Genomic DNA, 24706 nt, shown 5'->3' with positions numbered 1-24706 from the left:
GCAACAAGAGAAGCCACTGCAGTGAGAAGCTCTAGAGCCCATGAGCCACAACTACTGACCTGCGTGCCTAGAGCCCATGCTCCGCAACAAGAGAAGCCACTGCAATGAGAAGCCCGCGCACCACAACAAAGAGTAGCCCCTGCTCGCCGCAACTACAGAAAGCCCGCGCGCAGCAACGAAGACCCAACACAGCCATAAATAAATAAATTAGTCAATCAATTAATTAATACCATATTAAAAAAAAAAAAGACTCGACACCCAAAAGCCCCAAGGAAAGGTAGCATGCAGGGAGCCCAATAAAAAAGTCAATAAAAATATTAAAACTTCCCTACCAGGGCTGCAAACTACCACTAACCATCCTTGCTAACTTAAGGGGTTTTAATAAGGAAGCTTAAATTGAAGAATAAGCCAGCTCCCAGAATACAAAATGAGTTTCATCTTAAGTGTTAGGAAAGTTAACTACCCCAAAGAAAAAGATTAAGTAAAACCAGAAATTATAAAGTCTTGCTTTCCAAAACAGTACTGGGATTCTACTTTAAAGTCAGCAACAAACCCTCAAAAGTACCCAGCCCTGACCAAGCCCTGAAAACATACTTATATCCTCTTAGGCTACCCCTCCCCTTACTAGCTGACAGACCTAAACTCAAACTTCCCTTAGTCACTAAACCTTAGTGCCTTACTGCTCCTATAAATTCTACAGGGACCTCAAGCTATCAATCCCAATAGTCCAGTGAGCCCCTATTCTGCAGTAAGTACCACACCACCTAATGAGGTTCAGAATACATCATCATCAGAGACAACTCGCTCATGTCTCTGCTCATGGTACTTAGCCAAGTTGTCCATTTCCAGAGTCTACACCAAGGTAATCTCTCAGGAGAGGTAATACCTTAAAGTGAGGGTAAGAGTCACAAAACATCCATATTCTCTAACAGGACCTTCTAATCAAAGTCTTTGGGGTGGGAAACGTTAAAAACGAAATAAACAAGACCAATCCCCAGGTAATGCCAAGGATGACTAAAATTAACCTTAGTTCCAGCACCTCTCCCCAGTTCACCTGATCCCTCTAGGACCGCATCACAGGATTCTTCTCCAGGTGTACTGTTCTCCACTCAGCCATAGAGTCCATCCACTGCCTCCACAAGACCCACCCAGCCCTAAAAAGTGCCTCTTGGCTTTCCAGACATTCTTATTTTTAAAGCTCAGCCACCTTTCCTTAAGGCTCATCTGTAAACACCCTCCCCAAATGTGGTACCAAACCCAGTAAGTCTCCTGGCTGAAAACATCTTCTGTAGTTTTAGAGATGTGACAAGTAAGTGTGATATTTTCTGATTTGTCAGTTTTCCCCTAAGAACTAAAAGTTTTACTTGTCTATTCTGTAAGTGCCAGGAAAAAGAACCAAAAACGTGTATTTGCATTTTCCAACTATAATTTATTTTTTCTAAATGATGTTGAGCTACTCCACCTGGAATACCATAAACTATGCATGTTTTGTATCATCCATGTCAACCCATTTCACAATGGATTTCTGCCCCTAAACTGAAAGATTCTCTTAGAGTTTTTTCTTTCCTTAAGGAAGGCACTTCTGTTTCATCCACACAGACGTAAAAACTCAAACCATTTCAATTGTGAAAAATGAAAGGATATGAGCCTGTTCCCTTAATAAATGCAGAGAGCCTCTGACACTTTCAATATACCCAAAATGCTAGGGTGCGAGACCAAGTGACTCGGTTGCTGCAAATGCTTACTTCCTAAGAAGAAATTTCCTTCACAGGGTCACAAAAACTGTGTCCACTCACTATATGAACACTGACAGAATCAAAGCAAGATATTGCTTCTTCCTACTAACACCACCCTATTAACCTTCTACCTTTCTGACACTACTTAATGAAGCAGTACTAAAACAATTCTGTAGCACTGCAGTTTACTGTAAGAGAGTTACTTTCTATGTCTGAGACTTATTAGGAAACATAATCCATAAGCTATATTGTTTTTACTTAAATGATACAAATTCCTTTGGGAAAAAAATCACAGCAAGCTTTATACTGTCAGTATTCAAGTCCATCTAAAAATCAACAGCAGTTCTGTCTGCATTCAAATATCAGAAAAACACTGAGAATGAGAACATCTACAACCATTCCAAGACCTCTGGAGGAAGTATGCTACATAAACAGAAAGAACAACTAAGAACATAAAATAACATCAACACTACTCCAGTTCCTGCCCCAGCTCTGTACAGGAGAACTGATATCAGGTAGGCAAGGCCCTGCCATGGGCTCCTAAGGCACATATGCATTAGGCTTTTCTACTTACTGAAGGTCCACTTGCTTACTGTCTATTTTAAACGGTGCAAAAAAGTTCTAGAATAAAGACTATAAACAAATAATCGAATGCAATCATTCTCACAATTCAGGGTGCAACAAAAATCGCATGGAGGGGGCTTCCCTGGTGGCGCAGTCGTTGAGAGTCCGCCTGCCGATGCAGGGGACACAGGTTCGCGCCCCGGTCCGGGAAGATCCCTCATGCCGCGGAGTGGCTGGGCCCATGAGCCATGGCCGCTGAGCCTGCGCGTCCGGAGCCTGTGCCCCGCAACGGGAGAGGCCACAACAGTGAGAGGCCCGTGTACCGCAAAAAAAAAAAAAAAAATCGCATGGAGGGACTTCCCTGGTGGCACAGTGGTTAAGACTCCACACTCCCAATGCAGGGGGCCCCAGTCTGATCCCTGATCAGGGAACTAGATCCCACATGCGTGCTGCAACTAAGAGTTCACATGCCACAACTAAGGAGCCTGCCTGCCGCATCTAAGACCCGGCACGACCAAATAAATAAATAAATACATAAAATAAGCATTAAAAAAAAATCACATGGAGGGCTTGTTAAAGCAGAGATTGGTAGGCCCCACCCCCAGAGTTCCTGATTCAGAAGGACTAGAAAGGAATCTGAAAATATGTATTTCTAACAAGTTAGAGGTAGTACTGACACTGCTGGTCCAGGATCCACTCTGAGAACCACTGCTCTATAGTTTGTTGACAGAAATAGTTCATTGTAGTCTTTATCTTGCGAGATTTCTGCTGATTGTTTTAAAATAGGATACATCAGATTTATGTCAGTTTTTCACATTTTTATTGGAAATAATTTCCAAGTTACAAAAAAAGTTGCAAGAACAGTACAAAGAACACACTCATATGCCCATTACCAGTTTCATCTATTGATACATGTTGTCATATCTACTCCCTTGCTTCTCCATATTCATCAAATTTTTTTTCTAAACCCCATGAGAGAAAACTGCATACATCATGGTCCTTTACTTCTAAAAACTTCACTGTGTATTTCCTAAGAATAAGGATGTTCTCTTACATAACCACAGTAGTTACCAACTTCAGTGAATTTAACATTGATACACCACTGCCACAATCAATATATAAAACAGTTCCATTATGCCCCCCAATTCCCTTATGCTTCCATTTTACAGTCAACTCCTCCCCCAATACCTTGGCAACCACTATCTTCTATTACTATAATTTTTCTTTTTCCAGAATGTCATATAAATAGGATCATACAGTATGCAGTATTTTTTAAAATTATAATCAAGTACAGAGAACATAAAATGTACCATTTTAAAGTGTACAATTCAGTGACATTAAGTACATTCACCGTGTTATGCAACCATCAGCACTATCTAGTTCCAGAACATTTTTATCACCCCAAAAGGAAACCCCATACCCATTAAGCAGTCACTCCCCTTTTCCCTCTTCTCCAGCCCCTAACAACCACCAAACTACCCAATCCATTTTCTGTCTCTACAGATATGCCTATTCTGGATATTTCACATAAATGCAATCAGACAATATGTGGTCTTTTGTGCCTGGTTCTTTCACTGAGCATAATGTTTTCAAGGTTCATTCAAGTTGTAGCATGTATCAGTACTTTATTTCTTTTCAGGGCAGTATGTAGCCTTTTGAGTCTAGTTTCTTTCACTTAGCATAATGCCTTTGAGATTCATCCATGTTATTACATGCACACACAGTTTCATCATTTTTGCTGCTGAGTAGTATTCCATTGTATGTGTATATCAGAGTTTATTTGCTCAGTTACCAAAAGACATTTCATTCCTGGTACTTTCCCCAGGAATATAATCATGTAAGTCAAGGTACTTTTACAACTAATAGGGTTATTATATATTTGCACATGGCAATAGAAAAACTCAAATGTACACAATATGTGTAGGTTCACAGTCCCTTATCTGCAATTCCAAAATCCAAATATCCCCTAAATACCAAGTTTTTGGTAAATTTTCAGTGAAGTCATTTGGAGACAAATCTTTATATACTACACTTAGTCTCTTTATAGTCATCTTCTTAGTAAGAATATTCATTTTGCTGCAGAAGTATTACGTCTGATACACATCCCACTGGGAGAAATAATTCATGTATGAGCTATGTACCACATTACCTTTCTATATTCAAAAAAATTCATAAATTCATCTGATCCCACATACTTTGGATAGAAGTTGTGGCCCTGTACTTACACAGCTCTAAATGAGACAAAAATTAAACTGATATTACTTGAGTCAGTGAAGAGGCATTAATGTTTTCTCTGTTACAGACTAGCTCCCCAATACATCAACTAAAAGGATGAACTCTACCCCACAATCCCCCTCTTATGATCAACATCCATCCTACATGGTCTCTGCAGGTTATCCTAGCCTAAAAAATTGACTGCCATTTATAAAAGACACCATTTCTAACAAAATTCACACAAAACCTTTGAACAAGTAAATGTTAAAGTTCTCAGAACATCTGATTGTTTCAAGGTATGTTCTTCAGCAGATATATAAGAGTGCACGGCTGTGAAACCTAAACTACCCTTTAATGCACCTCACCTGAAAGGAGACCACAGCTGCTCTCCATATACATTACTCCACATACACCACATTATTCACTCCAGGCATGCTGGGAACCCATCAGGGCCTGGCAGAGTGTCAAGAACTGGGTAAACAGGAGGGAACAAGACAGACGAGGCTCCTGCTATCATGGAGCTAACTCTCTAGTGAGAGGAATAAGACACACAAACCCACTGAGAAAAATATCAAAGTGATAAATCCTATGATGACAAACCAAGATACAATAAAAAATGACTGAGGAGTGATTTTAGATTGGATGTTGAGGCAAGGCCTCTGAGAGTTGAAACTGAAGTCAAGAACTAAACCCCAAAAGACAAGTGAGGATCAGTGGGAAGAGCAGTGCAAAGGCCTTGACAGAGAAAGAAGTCTTTATTCGCCAAGGACTAGAGAAAGGCTCAGTGTGGCTAGAGTGTAATAAGAAAGGTGGAGAGCAGTATGGGATGAGTTCAGACAAACAGCCAAGGGCAAACTCATGCAGGACTGTGTAAGTCAAAACAAGAAGTTGGGAATTTCTTCCAACTGAGATGGAAAGGTGTTAAAGGGTGTTAGGCAGGGGAATAACATGATCTGACTGATAATTTAAAAAGTTCATTCTACTTGTCACACAGTGATGTAATATGGATAACATGGGACTGGTAATCCAATCCATTCATTTTAAAAGGTATATATATATACACATATATGTATGTGCATATATATATTTTTATTACACTATCACTTCATATATTAAAATGCCAAGAAAAGTGCATTTCCTGAAAGCTGATTTTTTTTTTTTTAAACCACTGTCCTGTCTTGAATGATTTCACATGTGTATCAATATCTCTGGTGTGCCAGCTACAATTTTAATAGCTACCACAGCCAGGAAATTTAAGAACTCCCTCTGTGAACCATGTAAGTTAATGTAGGTTTTACTCTGCTAATAAATCTGACAATACACATAGAAAGTCAATAACTACTACAGAAATGGAAGAATTGCAATTGCTGCTATTTAAACATCAAGACATGTCTTTTTCCTAAAAATACCAATACTTAACGAAAGCACAGTTCATGAAACAACATAAAAGCTGAAATTATTGCCCTATGAGTCAAAAAGCAACGGCAGCCTATAAATTCTATTTTTAATTCCCAAAGTTAATAGTAAATCAAGAAAGTCTGTATGAGACACATGCCCCTCCCTGCCAAAAAAGTGGTGTGCAAGAACAACTTAACTACTCTTAGTCATGTTTCCAAAAATTTAGAGTTGACATATTTAAAACAAAGAAACAATAGCTTTCTGAGAAATAATGCTTCTGAGTTTGTTGTCAAATTACAGGGAAAAAAATTCTGTACTTAACTCAAACACCAGATTATTTCAAGCACAAAAATTTATTTGTGCTTGAAATTGTGGATAGTTTTCCTCTGTAGAACCAATTGAAAGAAGCTATCTAGTTAATGCAAAAATTTTATTCCATGGTAAACTGTTTAAAAGTAAACTATCTACTCAAAAATATGGCTTACTCTTACTTGAAGAGTTCTTTAACATGAATTACTGAAATTCTAAGTTTTGTGAAAAGACTAATGCTCTACTTCTTCAATTTAAAATTCTGCAAAATAGATCACTTAAATATTACCTTTATTTTTAAACCATTTCATATGTGTAGTCCTAAAAATATTGGTCCAATACCTTGAGTGCATGGCATTTCACTTTTGATTACTTTTTCTGTAATAAGATTTGAAGAAACTGACCAAACTTGGTACTCTAAAATACTAGGAGGATATTCTGAAAATCTAATCAGCAGTTCAGACCACAGAACAGAGGTCAAAAAGAAAGCTCTTCTGGATCTATTCATGGGTTTCAACAAAACAGCTGTTGCAGGAGTCTGTTCGCAGAATAAGACTAAAATTTCAAGAAACCACTAATTTGTACAATTTCTCTGGAAAGTTGAAAATTCCACGCTGAAGAAATGAAATGTAAAAGTTTACATATAGTAAGATAATTAAAATCTTACCAGGCTCAAACGTAAACATTCCACCACCATGAAGAACATAAGCAGTAAGTTTAATGATTCAATTATATAAAATATATTTGGGGACAAATGCTACAACACTCACTTTATATCTAACAGGCACTCAGAAGAACTGGAACACGCATCCTTATTGCCCATGTGTGGAAGAACATCCACAAAGAACCACAGCTAACACTAAAGCTGGCTGCTATTTGAAGGCATCAACAGGAGACTTCCGAAAATCTTAACTATGGTTTCTTAAAAAAACTTTGAGTAGCACAAGATGCAGAGATCTGACAAAGACTCTTCCTAACCCAAGGCTGCATGCAAGTCGTGAAACTCACCTGTGTTATACTCCTTCAACTGCAAGTCCTTTACAGGCATGCCATCAGGAGTCCGAAAGGCATTAAGAATCTGCAAGAATATGGTATGTACAGTAATGATACACATCATAATCAAATACTGAATATTCTATTTCCCCTAGTGGCTTTTATTCTACATAATTTAAAGCTATGATTACTTTACAAAGGCAAAATTGAGCCATACACACTCCAGGCATTCAAAAACTGCTGAATAAGCAGAACATAATTATTTAAAAATTCTCAAGTACATAAAAAAAGCAGAAGAGCATAACCTCAAGAACTCAAGCTCTGAAATCAGACTGCCTGTATTCCAAGCCTCTCCTGCTCATGTGCTGTGTAACCTTTCAGCATCTGGATTCTCATCTTTTAAACATAAGATGATGCACTGAGCTCTTTCCAGTCCAGGGCCATGGCACCTGAACTCCCTCAGCCTGGTCAGTTCTTCTCCCCATTTTCAAATGGACTGTTCTCTCACTTGCATTCAGGCCTGGGCTCAAATGTCACTTCCTCAGTGATGTCTTCCCTAACTACCCAATCTAAAATAGCCTATACCCCAATGATGCTCTAAACCCTTACCTTAGTTTCTTTCAGGGCATTTATCACTGCTTGATTTTTTTTTTTTGGCTTATTTTTTATTATCCATGGAAGCAGTGACTTCATAATGTTCACTGCTATATCACTCAGTGCCTAGAACACTGCCTGGAATACAATAGTGCTTAATATTTGGAATGAATGAATAAAGAGTATGTGTTTCATAGGATGTTGTGATAATTAAATGAACTAATGCTTGTAAACATCACACACTGCCTAATACAGAGTAAGGCACGGTCTGCTCTGTGTTGTATATTCTGACCAAACTCTTCCTTAAGGTCATCCATAGTTTAGTCACCAAGTCTTTACCACTGAGGAGTTAGGCAGATCCCAGTTTTTACTACTGTCAATAAACTGCATCTTTATGTATCTTTATGTAACTGCATCTTGGATCATCCCCTAAAGGACGATTATCAGGCCTAAGGACAGCAATCATTTGTCATAATTTTTTTTTTTTTTTAACAAACCTCACCTCAGTTGAGTACATGTGTAACTGGTGAAAAATGAATGAGCTCTATGGATTATACCAAAGCCAATTTCCTGGTTTAGCTACTGTACTACAGTAATACAAGATGCTGACACTGAGGGACGGGCAGGAGAAAGCTGGGTGAAGGATAATCAAGATTTCCCTGAATATTTCTTTATGCTTTCCTGGGAATCTACAATTTTTCAAAATAAAAAATTAAAAAAACAATTTTAATTGATGAAAAGAAAGGAAAAGGAAAAAAGAAAATAAGCCTTACCTCTTCTTTTGATGCATTTTCAGGAACCCCATTTAACCGAATAAGCTTGCTTGGTTTCTCCTCACTTGGGCCAGTCCTATAGTCTTGATCCTTGAATCCAGAATAAAAAATTATTTTAGAAACAAATACATGTTAATGCGCAAAATGAAACAACATGAAATACAGGTACTCAGGATCAAAAATCAAAATGACTTACATCATATGAAGATATGAAAAATTATAATTGTCTATTTTTCTGAGTTCCAAAATTTGATTTCTTTCTTTCTTTTTTTTTTTTTTTTTTGTGGGATCTTAGTTCCCCGACCAGGGATTGAGGCCGGGCCCCAGCAGTGAAAGCGCTGAGTCCTAACCACTGGACTGCTAGGGAATTCCCCCAAAATTTGATTTCAAATCATTAGAATACAAGTGTGCTAAGATCCATGGTCATTGAGGGAATTTTAAAATAGTAAAGCAGAAAATTAAGAGAAACAACACTGAATACGACTTTTATAAACAGGAAAAAAAATCACCTAGATTCTCAAAACTAAAATTTTCTTTTCCTGAATGAGAAAATAGCAAATAAATAAATAAAACCAGATGTCACTTATCAAAGATGTCATCTATAAACAAATTCCAGAACAGTCAAAAGGTGTCATCTGACAATATAACTTAACAGTACAATTCAGAGAAATCTGCATTTTCCATATTCACAAAAGTCTCAGCTCTCAGGGCTTCCCTGGTGGCGCAGTGGTTGAGAGTCTGCCTGCCGATGCAGGGGACGCGGGTTCGTGCCCCGGTCCGGGAAGATCCCACATGCCACAGAGCGGCTGGGCCCGTGAGCCATGGCCGCTTAGCCTGCGCATCCGGAGCCTGTGCTCCGCCAACGGGAGAGGCCATAACAGTGAGAGGCCCGCGTACCACACACACACACACACAAAAAGTCTCAGCTGTAACTGATTCTCTTTCATTTCAACAGTTATAAAAAGGGTTTAACTTTTGGGAAAAAAAAGTCTCCTATAACTATGTGACCACACCTCCCATTTATGCCTACTCTCCTGGCACAATTTCAAATAGTGTCCTCTTTTACTCTTTTTTTTTGCAGTACATGGGCCTCTCCCCTTGCGGAGCACAGGCTCCGGACGCGCAGGCTCAGCGGCCACGGCTCACGGGCCCAGCCGCTCCGCGGCATGTGGGATCTTCCCGGACCGGGGCACGAACCCGTGTCCCCTGCATCACCAGGCGGACTCTCAACCACTGCGCCACCAGGGAAGCCCCCTCTTTTACTCTTGAAAGTGTCCTGACTTGAACAATAAATGATATGGCCATCCACCTCTAACATTCTCAAAATCCATTATTTGGTTAGCATGTCTTCGAATTACTGTCCAAAATAACAGAAACTTCAATAGAGATGGGTAATACCTATTTTAAAAGATAATATTTTCAATGTCCAACTGCAAACATAATTCTCCTCGCTTAGATTATATATACATTAGATTATACATTATACATACAGAAATCCAACATTTACGTCAATTAAGTTAGCTTCAATAGAATACTTGCAACATTAATATCACCTCCTCATAACTAGGTATTCTCTATCTCTATATCCTAGGTATTCTCTAAATGAGTTTAAATAAGAAAATGAGCCCTAAACAGCCACAGGCCTGACTGTGTAAGAGTTGAGAGAACCAACTCCCAAAGACAAATACTTTCAAACTAAATTATCCCAAAGCATTTCGATCAGTACCATCAAGCAAAATAATGAAGAGACACACATCAAAAATATGATCTGAACTGAGGGCCCTTTCTCTAGAGATGTACACTGAATACAAATCTTGCTTTTTAATGGATGTACAAAGTTAAGACCTAGGACTAATGGTCCTGGACTCTACACTTCACCCTTCAGAAAAGTCTTATGAAAAAGCAAAATTCAAAAAAGCAATCCACTCCATTAACATACCTGAAGGTCCCGTTGGGCATCTTGGGAAGTTTTGCCCTCTGGAAAAGACTTGCTCTGGCCATAGCCAAATATCTGGCTTCCTGGAAGCCTGTGATCCACATCACGGTACTCCATGCTTCTGTAATCAGTGTCTTGCCGGCCAAGGAAGTCCAGACCACCTTCTTCTTTAAACATACCAGCATCCGAACTCTGTTGTTCACCTCCAGAAAGCTGTGACTTGTCCTGGTCTTGAAGTGGACTTTGGCTGGTCTGAAAGTCTGGTGGAGACTCATGTTCAAAAGCTACACCTTGTGTTTCTCCTTCTCTTGTTTCTGAATGCTCAAATTCTCCCTTCTGAATGCCAAAAGCAGGCCTTTCTGTTGTATGGTCATGTGCAGATTCTTCTCTCTTGTTCACATTCATACCAGAATGTTCTCTATCTTGTGTAGAGGGCTGAATGTAATCCAAAATATTTGGATCCACAGAGGGCATCTCCCTATCTTTAAATTCCATACAAGGTCCCACCTCTCTGCCCCTAAAATCCTGATCAGTCCTGGACCGGTGTCTACCTCTGAAATCTGAATGTGGTGTATCCCTGTCCCTAAAGTCTAGATCACTAGTACCTGAACCTCGGCCTCTAAAGTCCATCTGTGTTCCGTCTTTGTCCCTGAAGTCCAAATCAGATACATCTCTATTCCTAAAATCAGAACGGGACTGATCTCTGGCCCTGAAATCCAAATCTGATATATCCCTTCCCCTAAAATCTGCATGGGATCCATCCCGGCCTCTAAAATCTAAATCATAAGTGCCCCGGCCCCTGAAGTCAGGTGGAGGAGCATCCCTACCTCTAAAGTCAACAGTATGAGCATCCCTGTCCCTGTAGTTCATGTGAGATGTCTCCCTACCTCTATAATCCATAGAAGTACCATCCCCACCCCTATAGTCCATAGGTGGTCCTTCTCTATCGCGAAAATCCCCAGAATGTATGTCCCTACTTCTGAAGTCCAACTGTGATGAATCTCTGCTCTGGAAATCAGAAGATGAAAAATCTCCCCCCCTGAAATCATGTCCAGGTCCCTCCCCTCCTCGATAGTCACCATGCTGTCCGTCTCTAGCTCCATAGCTGAAAGAATGCTCCTCTACATTTGCAAAGGGAGGCCCCGAATGTCCCTGGAAATCAAAGGGAAGTGAATCTCTGCCAGGAAAGTTGCCAGAGTGTCTCTCTTGAGCATGACTCTTAAGGGGAGGAGGAGGATAATCCCTGTTCCACCCGGGAGCAAACCTTTCTTCTTGGCTCCCACTGTAGAAACAAAGACAGTGTTATTCATATTGTCCAGAGAGTTTGAAATCTACACACCAGCATATTCTTCTCTAATCACAGCACATTCTTCTGTAAACATTTTTTTTTTTTTGGCAGAGTTCTGTAACAAGGTCCTAGATCTGCAGAAAACAGCAATGTTTTGCTATTTTAAGACGAAGTGGCGTAGTAAACTTTTATATTCCCATTTCAGAACACGAGGAAAGTCAACACAAGGTTTTCAACATGACTGCTGCAGAAAAAGCTTTCACCCAGTCCTGCAACAGGGAAAATCCGCAACACCAGATAAGCTAGCAATGGTGACACTCTACAAAAATTTCCATTTCCTATAGCCAGGGAACTTAGAATTCCAAGATCAGCATGATGATTCCTATACATCAGAAAAATCAATGCACTGTAAATTTTATACAGGAGGTTTCAGGAGGTGTCTTTCTCATTGGTGCATACAGGAGTAACATTCCAAAATATTTGATTACAGCCACAGTATGGACACCACCCAGTCAGAATGGATGCAGGCCCAAAATGAAGAAACATTGGCTGTAAATCACTAGGAGTATACCAGTGTTCATGAGCTGAGCATCAGCCCTGGCTGCATCTAAATCCTAGTTCTACACTGGCTCTGCCTAGAACTGCTCTCACCTGGGTCCTATTATTGTAACTACTCAAGGGTATCTCAGAAGGCAGCATGAATCATGCCACAAAGCATGTGTTAAGTCGACTAAACCAAGCGACAGCATCCAGGAGCTTAATACTGAAAGGGACCTAGAGAGAGCATTAGGCCTTCAAGCATTATCACCAGGTCCCAAAAAAAGAAGCTGATTTTCTAGATTCTAATGCCTCATCTAATTTTTCATGGTAATACAATATATTTTAAAATAAGCATAGTATTAAATTCACATTCTCAGTTTACAGAACTCAAGAGATAAATGAGAATTGGCCCAATCTTTCATACTGCCTAACTTCCTCCCTTTGTCTTAAGCTCCAGACCATTTTATACGTTTTGACTTTGGTAAAAGATTAGGGAATTTAAATAGGCAATTAGGTACCTAGGATACTGAGCTTGAAGGGGAGGGGAGAGAAGGGCATGAAAAAGGAAAACATGAAATGATCTGAATGGTTTTTAGCAGTAAAACAAAAGTATTAAGAGATCAAGTCCAACTCAGTTCTCTCCTTCCAGAATATACAGGTTCTATTACATGACCCTTCTGAACTCAGACTACACTGCTATAGAAAGATTCAACAGACAACTGCTTCTGGGTTACTCAGTGCAAGCGAAACAGTTACAATGCCAAACTCTTTCCAAAAAGTAATAGGAATTTAACAATAGTAACCTAAACAGTTGAATGATGCATATTTAATGGATTTTCAGAACATAGTAACTTCCAGTAGCTCCTATTAACATTAGTTATATCTATGGGGTTCATCATAAGAGAAGCAACTTTAAATGTTCTTCATAAGTAATACAATATAACACTAAAATTAAGACATTACCACTAATTCTGGTGTCACCCGTATTTAAAATCATTCAAATCCCAATAGTTAGGGACTTCACTGGTGGCGCAGTGGTTAAGAATCCGCCTGCCAATGCAGGGGACACGGGTTCGAGCCCTCTTCCAGGAAGGTCCCACATGCCATGGAGCAACTAAGCCCGTGTGCCATAACTATTGAGCCTGCGTGCCACAAAAATTGAGCCCACGTGCCGCAACTACTGAAGCCCATGCGCCGCAACTACTGAAGCTCACGTGCCTAAAGCCCGTGCTCTGCAACAAGAGACGCCACTGCAATGAGAAGCCCGTGCACCGCAACAAAGAGTAGCCCCCACTCGCCACAACTAGAGAAAGCCTGTGCGCAGCAACAAAGACCCAACACAGACAAAAAATTTAAAAATTAGTGAAAAAAAAATCCCAATAGTTAGCTTTTAGGAAGACTTAAGCCTCAGCAGACACTCACAGGCTAGTGCTGAGGTATCTAAAGCTACATGTTCTCTGACCAGAACACATCCAACAGTGTCTTTGAATACTACCCTAAGGATTACCTTACCCTCTTAAGTGGAGAAGATCAAAGAGATCTAGAGTAACCACTGTACTAGGGTTCTTAGAACTGTATTTTATGTAGACTATTCAAGAAACACTTCTATTAGTATAAAATAGCAGTGGCTATGAAAATCATTTTCAACCAAATTTTAAAAAATTTTAAGAAGATGAGTTGTTAAAATAAATACAAAATTATTTTCCTGCAAGATACCTTTTTCACCCAAATTAGTCCCCCCAAAAGTTATGCTATATAAACTATGTCTCTTTCTGGTCAAAGATCTTAAAAAATAGCATGTAATGACTTATATTTAAACTAAAATTAAGGTGGAGAAATACAATTTTAAATAATAAATTCAAAGAGAAAATGTTCTGAAAAAAATTTTTAAGTGATGCAATAGAGCTAAAGTTACCTAATTCCTGAAGGCTTACAGGAAACAGCCTTACTTACAAATAATTATCCATAAATATAAGTAAAAAGGAGAGATTTTTAAATGTTAAAGTACAAACTCACTAATCTAGACTAGGGATCTGCAAACTTTTTCCATAAAGAGTCAGACAGTAATTACATTAGGCTTTGCAGTTTCTGTCAGAACTATTCAACTCTGCCATTGCAGCATGAAAGCAACCAGAGACAATTTGTAAATGAATGATCAGGGCTATGTTCCAATAAAACAAAAACAAGCTGCAGGCTGTACAGCTTGTTGTTGTTGACCACTGATCCAGACCTTAATACTGTGAAAGGAAAAACATAACCAGCATCACCACCACTGCTTTAATTTAAAGACTGCTAAGCAGAAAGTAAAGACCCCTTTATTCATGAAACTAGTTTTACTAAATATTATACGGATTTTGTTTTTTTTAATTTTTTTTTTTTTGCAGTACGCGGGCCTCTCACTGCTATGGCCTCTCCCGTTGCGGAGCACAGGCTCCGGATGCGCAGGCTCAGCGGCCATAGCTCACGGGCCCAGCCGCTCCGCGGCATGTGGGATCTTCCCGGACCGGGGCACGAACCTGCGTCCCCTGCATCGGCAGGCGAACTCTCAACCACTGCGCCACAAGGGAAGCCCTATACGGATTTTTTTAAAACTTAGTTCTCTCCCTAAATTTTTCATTGGAACCCCAAGCTTCAAAATAATAAAACATCTGTTGAATTTGCACAAGAAGATCCTGCAGACTGCCAATCAAAAAGAAAATTTACTAGTAACAGAAGTTTCAATCAGAACATAAATTTTTTTTTTGGGCCACACCACGTGGCTTGTGGGATTTTAGTTCCCCCACCAGGGACTGAACCCAGGCCCTTGGCAGTGAGAGTATGGAGTCCTAACCACTGGACCACCAGGGAACTCCCTGGAGCATAAATATTTTTTAATGTATAGCTTTAAAGGTCAGATTTCTTTGCCATATACCAAGTAAAGCCATAACAATCATATTCCAATTGTAAACACAATGCAAAAGTTTTGAAATACCATCATCAGTGTTTATTATACTGGCTATAAAAAATTAACTTCCCACAATTCTAAAATATAATCCATTTACAACTGAACGGTACCATCTTCTCCACTTATCTTTGTACCTAGTAATCCTTAAAATTGAAATGTAGCTTAGAAAATTGCATCGAGTAATTTTTCTTTCTCAGAACTATTTTTGGTAGCTGAAACACAATGTGTCACAGGAAAGACAGAGCTCTGGATTCTAGACATAAATTACTGAATTTAATGAAACATTTACATACATTTATGTACATTTTTTACTAGCTTTCCTTATTAATCAAATATGTATTACTTTGCTAAAAGAGACAAAAAATATTTTTAGAAATTGGGGGATTTTGTTAATGCTTTTAAAAATGCTAAAACACAAAACACTTGACACACTGGGTATTTAGTCTCACAATCACTTTAGAAATGACTAGAAAAATTTTAAATAGTTTCTATTTTTAAAAAATCAGAGCTATTTCTAGAAAATATCCCTCTTTATGGTAGGCCAAAAATATTATACTGTATCATTAAAATACTGACATTTCAATATTCAAATTTAAAGACTTACCGAAAAGGTCCTGTTCTGTTAGCAGATCGAGAATCCCCCCACATCTCTTTCTATGTCAAGAGGGTCCAATAAGTAGATCCTTGCTACCAAACTCTGGTTATCACAGTACCTGTACAAAACAAACCACAAAAAATGAGTACATTGGAACATGAAGTAAAGAATAAAACAATTTCCTCCTGTTTGGCTTATCAGGGACAACATCAGCAGGTATACTTTTGGAAGTCACTTTTAAACATTTACATGTTAATTTATAGCAAGAAAAATACATTTTAAATTTAAAATGTGCACTCTAGGGCACCATCAACTTCTCAATGTACTAAGAATGCTTCATAATATATTTACTAATTTTTCTGGCACCCATTCTATCTTCCTTTTCGGAAATAGCACCTTAGCATAAACACCACTCTCAGTCTGTGCGGCTAATCCTACTCTATTCAGCCTGGCCAATCAGAATAGTCTATTACCAGGACTTCCCTGGCTGCCCAGTGGTTAAGACTCCAAGCTTCCAATGCAGGGGGCACAAGTTCAATCCCTGGTGGGGGAACTAAGATCCCACATGCCAAGCAGAGCAGACAAAAAATAAATAAAAATTAAAAAAAAAAAAAGCAAGAAAAGAATAGTCTATTACCTCACCACAGTGATTGCTTTGAAGATGGGCATGTAACCTAAGGCTGAGAAGTCATCACAGGACCTGTGCTCCAGCTACTAAAAAGGTGGCAAACTTTTTTTTTTTTTTGGCCATACCATGAGGCCTGTGGGAGCCTAGTTCCCCGACTGAACCTGGGCCCAGGCAGTGAAAGAGCCAAGTCCTAACCACTGGACCACCAGGGAATTCCCAAAAAGAGGCAAACTTTTATGACCTTGGATTTGGCAATGGTTTCTTACTATGACAACAAAAGAAAAAATAAAGTAGACTTCATCAAAATTGAAAACTTTTGTGAATCCAAGTACACTATCAAGAGAGTGAAAACACAACCCACATGTCAGCAAAACAGCAGACTATGAAATTCCAAAGCCTCATTCCTCAACAGAAACATCAAAAAACAAGCAGTCTGAACCAACTTTGTTGTAGCTTTAGAAAACAGTCAAAGCTTTACAACAACCAACTGAACACTCAATCAAGAAAAAGTCATCCTCGGGACTTCCCTGGTGGTCCAGTGGTTAAGATCCGGCGCTCCCAACGCAGGGGGCATGGGTTCGATCCCTGGTCAGCGGCACTAGATGCCGAATGCCGCAACAAAGATCCCATGTGCCATAATAAAGATCCCACGAGCCGCAACTAAGACCAGGCGCAGCCAAATAAATAAATATTTTTTAAAAAGAATAAAAAATGAAAAAGTCATCCTCAAAATAATAGGAAAGTTTTTTGGTGTTTTTACGGATCCTTGCCCCACCCCCACCCCAGCATGGCAGTGGTTCTTGTCTTGAAGGCAGCCCAGTTTTCAGCTCCCTCCCTAAACCCAAGGGAAACCTGATTTGTAAATTATTGTGTACATCTGTTCTAATCTGTATGGGGGCTATCTGAAGGACTGATGCAAGGTACTTGCCTCTGTTTTACCTAACTCAGAACTCTGGGGGGAAAAGCGGCAGGCACTGCTAATAAAAGCTGCAAAGCAGGCTACAGACTCACAGATATGGAGAGGTTGGGGTGAAAACACTTTGGGGAGTTAGGACATTCCCAGGCACCATGTATATGAGAAAATTTAGAACACCACAAGCATACCCAGACACATGATCAGACAAAACCTGAGAAGACTCTAAGCTTTCACCTCAGGCTGATCTCTAGGTTCAGAGCAAGCCTAGCTAAGTGTTGAAGGAATGGCTCCAGCACAGAACCAATCTGCAAAAACAAAGAGAGGTGGGTTTTTCTTTGTCTTATTTTTGTTGGTGTGTTTTTTGTCCATTTTTGTTTTATCTGTTTGAGCTCCTAGCATTCAAGGAAATCTTGGTTAACACATTAGATGAACAAAGGCTAAGAGAACAGGTGTCAGTGATCACACCTAAGGAATATAGCCTTTGCAAAAATGGTATAGGAAAAGAATTCTGTATCTAGCAAAACTCTCCTTCAAAAATGAGAAAGAGGGACTTCTCTGGCGGTCCAGTGGTTAAGACTGTGTTTCCACTGCAGGGGGCACGGGTTCAATCCCTGGTCAGGGAACTAAGATCCCGCATGCCACTTGGCGTGGAAAAAAAAAAAAGAGTAAGAAATTAAGACATTTCCTGATAAGCAAAAGCTGAGGGAATTTGTTACCAGTAGATGGGCCCTGCAAGAAATGAAACAAAGTCAAAAGTAACTTGAAGCCATATGAAGAAATAAAGCTTCAGTAAAGATTACAAAAGCAAGAGCAATTATAAAAGCTAGTATTATTGTAACTTCAATTTTTAACTCCAGTTTTTACTTTCTACATGATTTAAAAGACAAACGCATAAAAAACAATTATTAATCTATGTTAATGGGACACAATTTATAAAGATGTTATCTGTGACAACAGTAACAGAGGGAAGGGGGACTTCCCTGGTGGCGCAGTGGTTAAGAATCTGCCTGCCAATGCAGGGGTGACAGGTTCAAGCCTGGTCCGGGAAGATCCCACATGCCGCGGAGCACCTAAGCCCGTGCGCCACAACTACTGAGCCCACGCACCTAGAGCCCGTGCTGCGCAACAAGAGAAGCCACCACAATAAGAAGCCTGCTCACCACAACCAAGAGTACCCCCGCTCGCTGCAACTACAGAAAGCCCGCGTGCAGCAACGAAGACCCAACGCAGCCAAAAATAAATAAATAAATGAATACATTTATTAAAAAAATTATTAATCTAGGTTAATGGGACACAATTTATAAAGATGTTATCTGTGACATCAACAACAGAGGGAAGGGGGACTTCACTGGTGGTGCAGTGGTTAAGAATCCACCTGCCAGCGCAGGGGACACGGGTTCGAGCCCTGGTCCGGGAAGATCCCACATGCCGCGGAGCAACTGACCCCGTGCACCACAGCTACTGACCCTGCACTCTGGAGCCCGCGAGCCACAACTACTGAGCCCATGCGCCTGGAGACCGTGCTCCACAGCAAGAGAGGCCACCGCAGTGACAGGCCTGTGCACTGCAATGAGGAGTAGCCCCCGCTTACTGCAACTAGAGAAAGCCCGCGTGCAGCAACAAAGACCCAATGCAGCCAAACATACATACATACATAAATAAATAAATAGAAGCAATGGGATAATATATTAAAAAAAAGACAGAGGGAAGGAAAGGAACAGTATAGAAGCAGTTTTTCTATGCTATTGAACTTAAGTTGGTATAAATTCAAATTAAATTGTTATAACTATACGATGTTAAATGTAATTCCCATGGTAACCACAAAGAAAATATCTTTAGAATATACACATAAGAAAATGAGAAGGCAATCAAGACATTTCACTATAAAAAAATCAACTACACACTAAATAAGGTAATAATGGAAGAAATGAAGGGAAAAAAGCTATAAGGAATATAGATTACAAATAGCAAAATGGCAGAAGTTCCTCCTTATTAGTAATCACTTTAAATGTAAACAGTTTAAAATCTTCTTCTCAAAAGACAAGATTGGCATAATAGATTAAAAAACATAATCCAACTATACGCTGTCTACAACAGACTCGCTGTAGATCCAAAGACACAAATAGGTTGAAAGGGAAAAGACAGAAAAAAATATTCCACGCAAATAGTAACCAAATGAGATCTGTGGTGGCTATACTAGTATCAGACAAAACAGACTTTAAATCAAAAAAGGTACAAAAGACAAAGGACATTATATATTAATTTAAAGGTTAAAAAAACACAAGAAGATAAATCATAAACATTATACACCTAATAACAGACCCTCAAAATATATGAAGCAAAAACTGAAAGAAACTGAAGGGAGAAGTAGACAGTTCTATAACAGTTGGAAACTTCAAACCTCACTTTGAATAATGAATTGATCAACCAGACAGTATATAAGTAAGAAAACAGAGAACTTAGCACAATAAACCAAACACATCTAATTGACACAGAACACTCCACCCAACAACAGTAGAATCACATCTTGTCAAGTGCACATGGGATATTCTTCAGGATGGACCATTTGCTGGGCCACAAACAAGCCTCAATAGATTTTATAAGATAAATAACCGTACAAAGTATCCTCTCTAACCAAAACAGGATAAAGTTAGACATCAATAACATAAGGAAAAATTCTACAGTTTTCCATAGTTTTCCTTCTACATAAACTAGAATTCACAAAATTTTAAATGCATATAACTTCTGACTTTCTAGTTTCTCTTCTAGGAATTCATTCTCTAGAAACTTACAATGTGAGGTGACATGTTTACAAAGGTACATAGTGCAGCACTGTTTGTAATAGCAAAAGATTATAAAATCTATATTACATCAACAGAATATATTTGTACTACTGAAATACTATGCAACTCTCAAAAAATGAAATAGCTATGTTAATTTATATAGGATAAACTATTATATATTAAGTTTAAAAATATGTGCAAAATATTATTTGTAATATGGTATCATCTGTGCAAAATAGAAAAGAACACATACCACAAAGTTAGGGGGCTCACATTTCCTGACTCTAAAACTTAACTACAAGCAACCTAAATGTCCATTGACACATGAATGGATAAAGAAGATGTAGTATATACATATACAATGGAATATTACTCAGCTATAAAAAAGAACGAAATAATGCCATTTGCAGCAACATTTAGATTATCATTCTAAGTGAGGTAAGCCAGAAAGAGAAAGACAAATATCATATGATATCGCTACTATGTGGAGTCTTTAAAAAATGATATAAATGATATAAATAAACTTATTTACAAAACAGAAAGCGACTCACAGACATAGAAAACAAACTTGTTGTTACCAATGGGGAAGGGGGGATGCAGGGAGGGGTAAATTGGGAGGTTGGGATTAACATATACACAATACTATATATAAAATAGATGACCAACAAGGACCTACTGCATAGCACAGGGAACTATACTCGGTATTTTTTAATAACCTATAAGGGAAAAGAATCTGAAAAGGAATGTGTGTGTGTGTGTGTGTGTGTGTGTATACGAAAAACTGAATCACTGTGCTGTATACCTGAAATGAACACGATATCGTAAATCAACTATACTTCAATTTAAAAAAAAGAAAACAAAGCTACAGTTATCGAGACAGTGTGGCACTGACATAAGGATAAACAAAGATCAATAAAACAGAATTGAGAGTCCAGAAATAAACCCTCACATTTAGGATCAAGTGTATTAGACAAGAGTTCTAAGACAATTCAATGAAGAAAGAACAGTCTTTTCAACAAATGGTACTGGGACAAGTGGATGTCCCCATGCAGAAGAATAAAGTTGAACCCCTACTTCATGTCATGTATAAAAATTAATACAAATGGATCAAAGACCTAAATGTTTTAAGAGGTAAAACTATAAAATTCTTAGAACAGGCATAAATCTTCATGACCTTAGATTAAGAAATGGCTTTTTGGATAAGATGAATACCAAAAGCACAAGCAACAAAAGGAAAAATAAAACAGATCAATTGGATATCATCAAAATTTTAAATTTTGTGCTTTAAAGGACACCATCAAGAAAGTGAAGACAGCCCACAGAATGGGAGAAAACTTGTGTAAATCATATTTGATAAGGGACCTATATCTAGAATACATAAAGAACTATTTTATAACTCAGTAGCAAAATAACCCAATTTTTAAAATGGGCAAAGGCTATGAATAGACATTTCTCCAAAGATGGTACTTTTAAAAGGCCAATAAGCACAAGAAAAATGCTCAACATTACCCATAAGGGAAATGCACATCAAAACCATAATAAGGGGGTTCCCTGGTGGTCCAGTGGTTAGGACTCAGCACTTTCAGTGCCGTGGCCCAGGTTCAATCCCTGGTCGGGGAACTAAGATCCCATAAGCCAAAAAACAAAACAAAACAAAACAAACAAAAAAACAAACAAAAAAACCCACAGTAAGATACCACTTCATATCCACTAGGGTGTCTCTAACAAAAAGATAAGTTGACAAGAATCTGGAGAAATTAGAACCCTCATATACTACTGGTGTGAATGGGGCCAAAGATATGGACAAACATCTAGTGGTTCCCTCCAAAATTTTCCTCAGAATAGCTGGAATTCTTCAGACAGTTTAATCCAGCAAAGCAAATGATTACAGGTCTTGGGGCTGAAATGATGTTAAACTATCCTTAAACTTTAAATGGGTAAAAACTCTTGAGTTGGGCTTCCCTGGTGGCGCAGTGGTTGAGAGTCCGCCTGCCGATGCAGGGGACACGGGTTCGTGACCCGGTCCGGGAAGATCCCACATGCCGCGGAGCGGCTGGGCCCGTGAGCCATGGCCGCTGAGCCTGCGCGTCCGGAGCCTGTGCTCCGCAACGGGAGAGGCCACAACAGTGAGAGGCCCGCATACCGCAAAAAAAACAAACAAAAAAAGCAAACAAAAACTCTTGAGTTACTGGCATGGATCCAGGGCTACTTTTGGTAAACAGAACTGGCACTGCGGGATGAACTGAATGCCAGATTAAGGCTTTAAATTCTGAAGCTCATCAGAACCCAGCAGGGATATTGGTTGATATACACAGCAAGACAGGAGCCAAGAAAGTCAGAATCCACTAAGGAATGTATAACAAGTCACCTGCCATACCACCTAACTCTGAAAATAAGTGGCACTATAACACTAATTACACAACTGTACCTGGCGGTGAACATGCAAGTGGGAACGGAAGGCCTGCCACCTCAAATGCCCAGATCCCACCCCTAACAGATGCAACATAGCAATGAGTAAGAGGGCCCCTGTGGTAAGGCTGAGATGTAAGTCCAGGTGAAGCTGCTGCAGGTGTAGATCTTGGTGGCAGTAGTAAATAGTCAAATGAGAGGCTTTGTTTGTTAATTTTTATTGTAGTATAATTGCTTTACAATGTTGTGTTAGTTTCTGCTGTACAGTGAAGTGAATCAGCTATATGTATACATATATCCCCTCCCTCTTGGACCTTCCTACCCCCTCATCCCACCCATCTAGGTCATCACAGAGCACTGAGCTGAGCTCCCTGTGCTATACAGCAGGTTCCCACTAGCTATCTATTTTACACATGGTAGTGTATTTACGTCAAACCTAATCTCCCAATTCATTCCACCCTCCCCTTCCCCCCCACGTCCACACATCAGTTCTCTACAACTGAGTTTCTATTCCTGCCCTGCAAATAGGTTCACCTGTACCATTTTTCTACGTTTCACACATATGCGTTAATATCTTTGTTTTCCTTTGACTTACTTCACTCTGTATGATACTCAAATGAGAGTTCTGAATGCTGAACTGAAAAGTAATTTCACGTGAATACTGGCTGAACAGGAGTCATTTAATCCTGAGAGATAGCAAGCATCACATTAAACTACGGATTGCACTCCTAGTGATGCCCTTCTCATCAATTCCTTTAATTTTCAGCTTTACAATTATACTCCCCCAGAACATAAAGACTTTGGTTTCCTGGAAACCAACCAGTGGGTATGGGAATAAAGCCTCCCCACTGTATAGGGTCAGCAGCCTTTAAGGTTAGAATGATGATGTTAGCTGATTGTTTCTGAGCCTCCTCTGCCTTTGACTCTTGATTAATAAAAACATTATTGGCGGGACATCCCTGGTGGCGCAGTGGCTAAGAATCCTCCTGCCAGTGCAGGGGACACAGGTTCAAGCCCTGCTCCGGGAAGATCCCACATGCCGCGGAGCAACTAAGCCCGTGCGCCACAACTACTGAGCCTACACTCCAGAGCCTGCGAGCCACAACTATTGCGCCCACGTGCCACAACTACTGAAGCCCGCATGCCTAGAGCCCATGCTCCGCAACAAGACAAGCCACCTCAATGAAAAACCCGCCTGTCGCAACAAAGAGTAGCCCCCGCTCGCTGCAACTAGAGAAAGCCCGCGCGCAGCAATGACGACCCAACACAGACAAACATAAATTAAATAAATTAATTTAAAAAAAATTCTCGGCAAATACTTTCACTTTGGTCCATTCTGCACATGTCCAAGAAATTTACCTCCAGCAAAATAAAACCAATACCCAGGGCCACCCCTCTTACTCATGACTTCAGTTCCAAAAGCCAACAAAGCAGAACCAGGGGTACTATTCCATTAGTTTTAGCTGTGGTATATAGCAGCCTGTTCCTGCTTTAAACATTCTAATTTTTTCCAAAGTAAATGCTTTGAGCCAAACAGGACACTCAGCTAAGAGGATCAAGGGGGCACCAACAGGCAAGGATTGGTGTGAGCACCTACCCAACTATGATCCAACTATGAGTTTTTAAACAGCAGTAATTTTAATATGCACTATTGGACCTAGAATTAGTGACTGCTGGAAGCACCAATGCTCCCCCAACCCCTACAAATTCCCATTAAAAAAATTTAAGTGTATTCATTTCAATTACACTTAAAAAGATTTGTCCTCGGGACTTCCCTGGTGGCGCAGTGGTTAAGAATCCACCTGCCAATGCAGGGGACCCAGGTTCGATGCCTGGTCTGGTAAGATCCCACATGCCACGGAGCAACTAAGCCCGTGCACCACAACTCCTGAGCCTGCGCTCTAGAGCCCGCAAGCAACAACTACTGAAGCCCACGTGCCCTGGAGGCTGTGTTCAGCAACAAGAGAAACCACCACAATGAGAAGCACATGCACCACAGTTAAGAGCAGCCCCCGCTCACTGCAACTAGAGAAAGCCCGCGAGCAGCAATGAAGACCCAACACAGGCAAAAATAAATAAATAAAAT

At 39.7% G+C, this 24706-nt stretch overlaps 1 protein-coding gene and 1 non-coding gene across 6 annotated transcripts in view; one reads left to right on the top strand and one right to left on the bottom strand.

The window, feature by feature from the left end:
• Positions 1 to 24706, bottom strand: part of RBM6 (RNA binding motif protein 6) — a 106895-nt gene that overhangs the window by 69361 nt on the left and 12828 nt on the right. For 3 of the 5 annotated variants that reach the window (XM_029241646.1, XM_029241643.1, XM_029241647.1), the window contains exons 2-5: positions 15894 to 16002; positions 10521 to 11799; positions 8582 to 8671; positions 7230 to 7299 (exon numbers count right to left, since the gene is read on the bottom strand). Coding sequence is in view for 3 of the 5 variants with exons in the window: in XM_029241643.1 (XP_029097476.1) it covers positions 7230 to 7299; positions 8582 to 8671; positions 10521 to 11799; positions 15894 to 15937 (1483 nt within the window). In the remaining 2 variants the exon portion in view is untranslated. Of the gene's footprint in view, positions 1 to 7229; positions 7300 to 8581; positions 9120 to 10520; positions 12075 to 15893; positions 16003 to 24706 lie in introns of those variants that run through there. The other 2 variants (XM_029241644.1, XM_029241645.1) reach the window with 2 other exon arrangements.
• On the top strand, positions 21760 to 21831 carry TRNAE-UUC. The gene has a single exon. It is a non-coding gene; the product is annotated as a tRNA-Glu (tRNA).

The sequence above is a fragment of the Monodon monoceros genome, unplaced genomic scaffold (assembly GCF_005190385.1).
Source record: "Monodon monoceros isolate NGI ecotype Baffin Bay Population unplaced genomic scaffold, NGI_Narwhal_1 Super_Scaffold_3, whole genome shotgun sequence".
Lineage (NCBI taxonomy): Eukaryota > Metazoa > Chordata > Mammalia > Artiodactyla > Monodontidae > Monodon > Monodon monoceros.
The sequence above is the reverse complement of the archived record's forward strand: the minus strand, read 5'-3'. Positions and strand labels throughout refer to the sequence as shown.